This window comes from Gouania willdenowi, chromosome 15 (assembly GCF_900634775.1).
Source record: "Gouania willdenowi chromosome 15, fGouWil2.1, whole genome shotgun sequence".
Classification (NCBI taxonomy): domain Eukaryota; kingdom Metazoa; phylum Chordata; class Actinopteri; order Blenniiformes; family Gobiesocidae; genus Gouania; species Gouania willdenowi.
The window spans coordinates 33061976-33072371 of NC_041058.1; the positions used below are offsets into that span (position 1 = coordinate 33061976).

A 10396-nucleotide genomic window follows, 5' to 3' on the forward strand; every position below is an offset into this window, starting at 1 on the left:
AGCTGCAGCGCAGAGCATGGGAGTGACGCATTGCAGGTACAAACTCGCCAATCAGAACGCACGATTTCCCTGTGCTACGGCTAGTGCTGCGTCTCGGACTAGCAGAAAGTATTCCTCCACCAGTAGGTAGTCCGCATACAGTGTCCTGTGTAATCTCCAAAAAACACGTTAAAATGTCTCTGTCAGTTTTTTCAGTGTTAATAGAGTATTTTTAAAGTAAATTTTAAACGAATCATCTACTCAACGTGTAATATCAGCTTGATTTGTAAAGTAAGGAGATGGTCCGTTGGCGGAGGGGTATTATAAAGGGGAGGAGCTTGTGGCAGCCATTAAAAGAGAGTTCAGTGGCTTGGTTCTCAGTGTGTTCAATAAGGCGCTGCTGTCACTGACTTAAAGGACGCTCTTGGTTTTGTTAACGGATTGAGTTGAACTGGGCGCTGCATCTTTGTTAAAATGGTAGGTGAACGAGGACACATTTAGTTTGGAGGCACCTTTCTTTTTTTGTTATTTACACTTGTAGTTATTGACGTAATATCGCTGGAATCCTAACGGCTGTCCGGATTTTCTACGCCAGCCAACGTCTTTTATTTATTTATTTATTTATTTATTTATTTATTTTTAACTGTAGCCATTACAGGGATGAAGCTTTGTGCCAGGGCTAGCTACTGTTGTATTAATGGATGAACCACTGTTGTGTGAATGTTGGTCGTAGTACTAACTAACTAACCCAGTGTAGCTAGGCTATAAAAGAAGCTGTGAGGGCGTTGTGGCCTTTCGGCGGTTAAACGGAAACACATTTAACTGCAGTCAGGCTGAATTCATTGTTTGCTCATAAAGCAGCTCCTATTCAGGCTGTTCCTCCAACCCTACTGTATCTAACTCTGCAGGGCTATCAGATTATTAGCTGATGTCCATAATAGCAGAAAGCTGATTCACAAAACTAATGAAATGATGATTAATGTCCCTTTTAAGTTCATATTTGCTGTATCCGTTGTTTAAGCCATAGGAAATCGGTTTTCAGAGCAACTTGCAGCATTTAAAACTCATTCAGATAATGCTTTGATGTCTTTACTTTCCAGTATGTTACATTCCTAGTTTTTTTTTTTTTTTTTTTTTTTTTAAATCCTGTGTCTTTATGATATAGTAATTATTCAAACTTGCTTTGAGTGACATCTGTGCCCTTTTTTTTTTTTTTTTTTTTTTTTTTTTTGCCTTTTTCCTCTCCAGGCGGATCAGCTGACAGAAGAGCAGATTGCTGGTAAGATGATGGCCATTGATCCTCTTCGTTTCCTCATAACCTGCACACAGGCTGTTATGGATCCTTTTGCACTGGATTTATACTTCTGCTATATAAGGCGCTCCACAGGGCAACGATTTCTGGCCGTAAATCAGGAAGGAAAGAAAAACCTGATGCCTATGGGAGGAACGAACGTGCGCTGGTGGGGGACAAAAAATAAAATGTAAAATTACTCTTGGTTTTGCTCTGAAATGAATGATGCAATCCCGAGGAAGCTGTGCTGTCAGTGAGGTGTTTGCTTGCACTGTTTAACGTGTCCTTTGCCCTGGGTGTGTGCTAGTCAGGTGGAATGCTGCAGTCATAACTGCAGCACTAACTGATCATAGTTAAAGCTGATATCTAGAGTTTATCTGAGAAATCTGTTTATTTTCTGACTCCTTTGAAATTTAAAAAAAAAACCTAACTAGTCTTTTACTATGGTTTACTGCCGGTGGTCATTCACATACATCAATGTATACAAGTCCCGCCATCCTCCTATAGACTTCTATACAAACGGAAACGAGCACCGTGATTGCCCAGCCAATAGGCTTCGACTTCCTGTAGCGGGGTCTGTCAATCAAAGTGAATGCGTAACGTCACAACAGAAAACGGGTAAATATGATTTTAGCCTATATCAATGCGACCTTATGTTTTGCGATGCAAATGTGAAAAAGTAGAGGTGCTGCTTCTGGTAGATTGGCAGATGAAGTGGAGCTGTTTAGGGCAGGACATTGCGACGTTTCTCAGAAACTCCGGATATCAGCTTAAACTGCACTGGAGATGGTTAGTTTTCAAACATGGAATGAATAACTGGTCTTTCTAATACGATTTAGTAACTTTTTTTTTTTTGTTTTTTTTTTTTTACAAGGGTTTTTAGGATGGATTGATGTCATTATTAAAACTAGCTTTGATGTTTTTTATTTGTGTATTGAAGTCATGGGCATGTTGAACCTTATGCCCTCTGCTTGTAGCTAAACACCGATATTGGGAGTTTGAATATCTGCTATATCGGTCAGTATATTAAACGAGAACATTGATATCCACTAGGGGTGTGCATTGCTATCGAGCTGACAATATTATTCACCATTTGCATGTCACAATACGCTTTATATTGCAATACCAATAACAAATTTCATACCGTTTTGTACTTGTAAAGTACAAAAGAGTATCATACAATACATTTTTTTTTTCCAAATTGCAAGAACAAATGGTAACTAATTCCAGAGCAAATATACAAAACAAGTGGTATGTTTATCAAACTGTCAAATTACATTTTTCAGAAATGTTTAACTTCTGTTTCTACAGTAGAATCTGATTCTGTTAAGTTGTTTAAAAAAAGTAGCCACATCTATCAAAGTGCCCAGTATGTTTTCTTAAAATAAAGTGCAATCAACTTCCAGCTAAAAAGTACAGTAGTTTAACTAGGTCTGTGGTTCACTGACAAGTAGTCACTGAGAGTTTATTTGCTATTCATATGTTGGCGCAATTAAATTGTATTTGTCGTTAGACTCGAGTTTAAAAAAAAAAAAAAAAAAAAGAAATCGTTTTGAATAATTTTTGTATTGATTCAATGTCACCAAATCAAGTTTTTTCTTCCACTTATAATATCCACAGGATATATATTATACATGAACACAAATTCCTATAATACCTAAAATATGATTTAAGACAAATACTGCAAAATTACAATAAGGAACTCTAATAAGTAACGCTGTCAACACAAGGAGTGTAAAGTTACTGATAAATAAAAAGGCAAATTTGTGCAAAACCGTATTTCTGGAAAATGATGTAATGAAAAAATCAATAAAGCTGTTCAATGTGTAGTTATGGAACTGTAAACGATGAACTCTCCCAGTTATTTTGAAACTTGGCAAAGCTACACTGACAAAGTGGTTGTTTGTTTTTTTTTTTTTTTTTTTTTTTTTTTTTTTTAAAGGATGGTTAGAAGGTTAACTCAGGTTATTTTTCCTCTATTTAATTTAAAGGAGGTTGTCCTGTGACTGTTTCTAACTGATTCCACTTCTGGCCTGATTCACAGACCATGTGGACTGTGTCTTTGTTTAGCCAGAAACTTTAGGTGTGGAAACCCAAAACAGAGCTGCACGCTGTCCTCGTGTTGGATAATAAAGCTATAAAAGCTCGGCTTTGTTCAGCGTTTTAAGTGGATTTCATTCAATTGATCTATTGTATGCCAATAATCAACTCTTTCAATGTTGTAAAGCTTTAAAAATGTTTTAATGTGTATCATAGCTTTGACCGACAGTTCTGTTTTTTGTTGCAGAGTTCAAGGAGGCGTTTTCACTCTTTGACAAAGATGGGGATGGCACCATCACGACCAAAGAACTGGGCACCGTGATGCGGTCTCTAGGCCAGAACCCCACAGAGGCAGAGCTGCAGGACATGATCAATGAAGTGGACGCTGACGGTGAGAAGCTAAGCTAGGCTAACACTCTTCACCAGGGACATGCGGTGCTTGAACCCTCTCTTCTGTCTGCAGGAAACGGAACGATAGACTTCCCAGAGTTTTTGACTATGATGGCCAGAAAGATGAAGGACACAGACAGTGAGGAGGAGATTAGAGAAGCATTCCGTGTGTTCGATAAGGTGAGTGAGGAGATGCTGGAGACAGGTTACTCAATGGCCACGTTTACATGAGTGTTAATTCAGAATAAAAATTAAATCCTCTTTAAACTGACCTTGTAAACACTAGAGCTGGGCATCATGGCCAATGTCCTGAATCAATTCAATTCTGAATTATGAGGTTTGAATAGATTAATCATGGTTCGATATAAGTAAGATGGTTCCAAACATCTGACTTAAGTTGGAGAGCCTTGTCTAACTGAGGACTATAGAAGACTAGTGGGGTTTGAGTAAAAAACATAATTCAACATTTAGTTTTGGAAGATTTCTATGAAATCGATTAAATATATATATATATATATATATATTAAAGATTTAGATACATTTTAAAGCCTTAAAAGATATAAATATAATAACGAGTGACTGGATGGAAGCATGAATGTGCAGACTATCACACAAACTTAACGGACTACATCGAGGACAACAGAGCTTCACTACTGATGCGGGTCATAATAAAGTTCTCCTCCCACTGAACATCCTATAGATGGAGGTAGAGCAGTTGTTGCATTAACCAGTGCTGTTGATTGGTTAAAATACATCTATTGCCTGCTTAGCTGACCACAGTGCAACAATGTTATTGTCGAGCTGCTGCTTCAAAATAAAAGGGAAAAAATGTTCTATGTAAACTCATTTTAGAATTACCATTTCCTTGTAAACATGAAGCAGAATACTTAAATTCTGAATTATTGATTTCTGAATAAATCTGAGTTTAAAATAAAAACCCTAATGTAACCATGGCAACTGACAAATCCTCAGGATGGTAACGGGTACATCAGTGCTGCTGAGCTGCGCCATGTGATGACGAACCTGGGGGAGAAGCTAACTGATGAAGAGGTGGATGAGATGATCAGAGAAGCAGATATTGATGGAGACGGACAGGTCAACTATGAAGGTGAGTGCGTTGCATGTGTAAAAAAAGTGCATTTTTTGTTTTTTATTTTAAACATTGTATTAATAGTCTCCCTCCCTCCCTACAGAGTTCGTACAAATGATGACGGCGAAGTGAAGGCCTTGTACAGATTTCGTAAATAATTTGCCTTTTTTTCTTTGTGTAATTTATCTGTAAAATCTTAAATGCCCTCTTTGTCCCCGCCCCCTTTTTGCTGTCCAAAGGAACTGCATGTAAACTGCATAGGCTCTTGTCCCCGTGTCCCTTTCTTTTGCTGTCATGGTGTTTCGGAGTGACTGGGAAGTCGTACAAACCAGACGCCCACGGAGGCTCCTCGGAGCCCGAGAACTTTGGATCTAGTGTTTAGTGCTTGAGGCTCTCTCCACGCACGGCCACATAGGGAACATGTCGCTGGTTTGGTCCCTTGGCAACACTTTGGCACAGACTATGGACTATGGACAAAGTATATATGGAAATCTTAGCATTGCACTACTGCAAAAAATGACACGGGTGTATCTCCTCGGTACTCGTACAAACTCTTTTTGTATCTGCTGTTCTATATACTAGAAGATTAATCTTATGCTTTTTAATGTTTTACTCACTACTTTTAATTTTTTCTTTTTATGGCCTCCTGGTCATGCCTCAAACAATCCATTCCAAGTTGTATATTTTTGTTTTCCAATAAAACTTACAATCTACCCAGATATGAATATGGTCTTTGTTTTCTCAGTTGGGTTTATTCTGTGACCTTGTATAAATGTAAGAAGTCCCCTTTTGTATCAGAGGGCAGGATGATGTTCAGCTTTTCATAGTTTTTCCTTTTCTTCTTTGATTCTGCTGAGATGTTACTGGTTTAAATTCACATTTCTCCCATTAAGCAACAAGTGCATCAAACAATGCCTCTTGGTGAATCAGATCTGCCCTGTCATTAAAGTGAATGAAAGGCACACAAACACATCAGTACTGGGTCAGCCTGGTGCTGGTTTCACACTGGTGAGGCACTCCACCCACTAAAGCAGTGGAATTGTGAGCGTTCAGAAACACTGGTGTAAATAATGAACTGAGGTTTTTCTTTTTCTCTTGAGTTTGTTACTGTAGCTTGCAGAGATGCTGAGTTATTTCGAATGATGAAATAAAGCTCTATTGTGGACCTCTGCTCTGCCTCTTGTCTACATGTCTTTATCACACGTTTAATATTAAACTGAGGTGTGAATTATGAGCTAAACTTGCAAGCAGAGGTCTAGATATATATCATCCTAGAGGGGAAAAGTAAATAGATTCGTATCTTACTCAAGTAGAACTGTTGATTAAAAGTGTACGAGTAAGTCATACATTAAATACTAGAGTAAAAAGTAGTGAATTAAATAATCCTCACTGAAAAATACTAGTTCATTTCACACACACCCCCCATGTTTGTTTTTGGTACAGTTCCATTGCATACAGTAAACATCACATGTATACGCTTAAAAAGGAAGAGACCAAATATTGCACAATTGGAATTTAATTTATTTTCCACAAAGTTTTGTCAACAGTTGCTTTGTCGTCATGGGTTACATAGGGCTTGTATATAGTGCACTAAAAAAATAACGTCATTAAATGCTGTTTTGGCACGGTGCATTACGTTTAATCTGGTCGTCTGTGATGTGGTGCATTTGTCTTGTCATTTCATATTTTTTTTTGTAGTTTTACAAAGTCTGATCATTTTAAAAACAATAATGTACTCAGTAATGGTTGGGTATAGAAACACGTTTTAATCTTATTTCAAAACATACTTAAGTACAAGTAAAATGACTGATTTAGAAATATACTCAAAAGAGGACGAGTACCCATAAAAGCAACTCCATTACAGTAACGTGAATACTTGTCATCTGTTACTTTCACCTCTGCCTGCAAGTATTGCATGTTAAAGCAATATTTTCGAACACATAACTGAAGAAAAACCCCTTTTTGATCATCACGCACTAACAAAACTTCAGGAAATGTCTATGAATTCTGAAGATTTCTAAGGCAAGGCCATTTTATTTGTATAGCACTTTTCATACACAAGGCAATTCAATGTACTTTACATGATTAAAAAGTGCCACAGAAATAAATAGAACATAAAGCATTAGAAACATTAAATCAACAACAACATGACCATAAATCTCTCTCTCAATCATATGCTGCAGAGAAAAAAAGTGCCTTTAACTTTGATTTAAAAATGTTCACATGTGATGCTGACTTGTTCAACTTCTTTGCAGCATAACAACTAAAAGCAGCATCACCATGTTTCCTGTGAGCTCTGGGCTCCACTATCTGACCTGTGTCCATAGATCTGAGAGACCTGCTGGGTTCATCAGAGACATTATATTTCAGCTTTCTGCTACAGCGCTAAGCTAATGAACAGAGGACTTTTAGAACTCATGCAGCTAGATGACAGTTTTCCTCTCAGTTTATATGAATGCAGAGAAAATCTAAAGAATACACGGACAAGAGGTTCTCAAACGTTTTACATCCAGAAATGCCTTACAAGAGAGAACGTGTTTTATAGACCTCATAATCCTCATGTAAATTAAACAGATACTGCCATTTGTAGTCCTAAATGCCATCAGAGAGATATATTCTTTCATAATATCTGTCAGGGTTTGGATCAATTACAACTGTATTTGCGTAATTGATAATTAATTACAAATAACTGTAACTGTTTATATAAACAATGTTAAACATTTGGATTCATTAGTCAATATTTAGATTTAGCATTTAGATTAAGATTTAATATTTAGATTTAATATTTAGATTTCATATTTAACATTTAGATAAAAGAGGTTTAGGTTTAACATTTATATTTTTGTGAGAAAAGTACATTTTTACAAGTATTGCTGTAAATCTGTTCAAAAGTAATATAAAAACATTCACATAAGTTTTGTAAACGTGGTTTGTTGCTTAAAGTTGATTTTATAGTTTATTTTAGCATGCACAACTTTACGATCGGCGCACCATAGTCTGTTCATCCATCGACCTAAAGTTCATTTTGTCTCATAAATTGTAAGTCTCAATGAATAGTTTCAGAATATTTTCCCGGGAGACGTTTATGTTGTGTTTTAAATACTTTTTGAGTTGTTTGAAAAGCTATATTTAGTGTTAATGTGAGTCACTTAGATTTAGTGAATAATGGTTGAGTATATACGGTCCAATGGGTTTGTTCTAACATGTTTCTGAGTCAAACATCTATTTTTACCTGCAGCACTTTCTATTGTGTTCTAATCTCAGTTCAACTGCTCCGTGGGTCTAAATTTAGCTCCGTATCGTGCTAGCTTGTTGAAAAATTGATCGATAGCGGAATTGCTGCTATAGTAACAGCTACAGTTTTAATGTTGGTCAGGTGTCAGTGGATCCTCTTTAATAATCACATGATGTGGCTCATAGGAAACACAGTGTGTGTCCATTAATGAAGTGAAAATGCAGAATCACATTATTCACGTAGAGTGGGTCAATGTCAGAAACAGTCTAGTGTTTTGTTTTTATCTGCAGAACGATGACAGGGAGGAGCATGTGCTGCTAGGAACGCTTAAAGTAGGTGTTGCACAGCCGTGTGGTTTCACAGCATGTTTGGGAAAGTTACTCAGGTTTCACTCCAGCAACACGCTGCCCCGTCTGGTTGTTGAATTATTTTTAATGTAATGGGTTTGACTGAGAAAGAGACTAAAATAGTTTTTAATCACAGTCCCATGTCTTACTTTTATAATATTAGTAATCATCACCATAATTACTTGAACAATCCTATGGGCAAAGATGTAAAGAATACTGATATATCCAACTCCAATATGTAAGTCATACATAAAATACTCAAGTACAAGTAAAAAGTATCTTAATTAAATAGTACTCAAAGTAAAAGTTACTCGTTACTTTCACCCCCATGTTTATTTTTTGGTAATAAATCTTGCCACGGTTCCCTTACATACAGTAAATATCTCATGTATAAACTTAAAAAGGAAGAGACCAAATCTTGCACAATTGGAACTCATTTTAATTCCCACAAAGGTATTTGTATGAAATAAAAGGTTTGTCAAAAGATACAATTATTATTTTTTAAATAAAATAACACCAATTAATTCAACTCAAAATAATAATAAATTCTCAGGCTCTAAGTATAGCTACATTGATGAATTCAAACAGTGCCACGTGAATAACAACATGAGCCATAGAAAGTGGCTTTAATCAGAAATGGCACGACTAAGAACATATGGATTATATTCAAAATGCCATGAAGTGAAAATCAAAAAAAATAATAACAAAAAAACGATAATTTACTCAGTAACGGTTGAGTGCAGAAATGCAACAAATAATGTTACTTCTTTTAAAATGTATTGAAGTACAGGTAAAATGACTGATTTAGAAATAAACTAAAAAAAATACAATCCTGTATGTTTACAGTAGACATTTTGTTAATGGTAGGTTGTGTATTTTGGGGATCTAATTTCTTCCTGACTAATTTTATGACATTGATTATGAATTATCCTACATTTAAATTGTAAATGATTCAGTAATGACTGAAATGTTTATGGCTAGTTTGTCTAACTTAAAGACAAGCAACGTTAAATTAACAGTAAATATGCAATGCTTTGACTTTTATATGAACTGTAAGTATATTAAATAAACAAATGTGCTTCATTTACCTATTTATGGTTTAATTTAGGCTGTATTATTATTATTATTATTATTATATTATTAGTGGCGCTAGCCTAGCATAGCCTAGCGATCCAATTATCATGATGACACAAGCCTATATAGACACAAAAACACATACATAAGCCTAACTTAAATAAAATATATGCATCCAAGCTTTTGTAAGTCCTCATCTTCTCCATTGTGTAGACGTCAGGGCTGTTAATGAGCTACTCATGAATATCAGGCCATTGGAGATCTGGTCATGTTGTTGGGTTGTTTTTCCATAAACCTTGAGGTGTTTCGTATGGACATGATTCCAAACCAACCAGATGTAACTTTCCTTCATGTCGGTGCTTGGCCTTTGGCTCTAATCTGATGAAATATTTGTACAACATTGAGTAAAACCTTTGTGTTGTCCGCTGTAAATAGTGTAAATAGCGGTTGTCAGGCAAATGTAAACCCCTCTTAAAATGGCGGAGGGCGTTGCTAAGGCAAATGTCCCAGATGATGATGTCACCGCGAAAAGGTGTATAGGGGAGTGTGGGGTAAGATGAGCCATTTTTACATATGTTGCCCTGGAGGTAAAGAAAAATGACACAGCAATAGAATGAAGACAAATAATTTAAAATCAGGACATCTCCTTTCAATTGAAATGATCAGAATCCATCTCTGACAAAGCAGCCCAAAAAAATGACTTAAAAAACAGAAAAACTGCTCCTGTGTCTGATCTTGCCCCAGGTTAGTAGTAAGTTGTCCCAGGTTAGTAGTAAGTTGTCCCAGGTTAGTAGTAAGTTGTCCCAGGTTAGTAGTAAGTTGTCCCAGGTTAGTAGTGAGTTGTCCCAGGTTAGTAGTAAGTTGTCCCAGGTTAGTAGTAAGTTGTCCCAGGTTAGTAGTAAGTTGTCCCAGGTTAGTAGTGAGTTGTCCCAGGTTAGTGGTAAGTTGTC

The 10396-nt window shown here is 36.4% G+C and overlaps 1 protein-coding gene across 1 annotated transcript; it reads left to right on the forward strand.

Moving 5' to 3' along the window:
* The first annotated feature begins 323 nt into the window (after positions 1-323).
* On the forward strand, positions 324-5509 carry calm2a (calmodulin 2a (phosphorylase kinase, delta)). Its single transcript, XM_028468326.1, has 6 exons — positions 324-456; positions 1228-1258; positions 3558-3701; positions 3774-3880; positions 4673-4808; positions 4894-5509. Exons 1-6 carry the CDS (start codon positions 454-456, stop codon positions 4920-4922), a joined length of 450 nt encoding a protein of 149 aa, XP_028324127.1. The 5' UTR covers positions 324-453; the 3' UTR covers positions 4923-5509.
* Positions 5510-10396: the final 4887 nt, after the last annotated feature.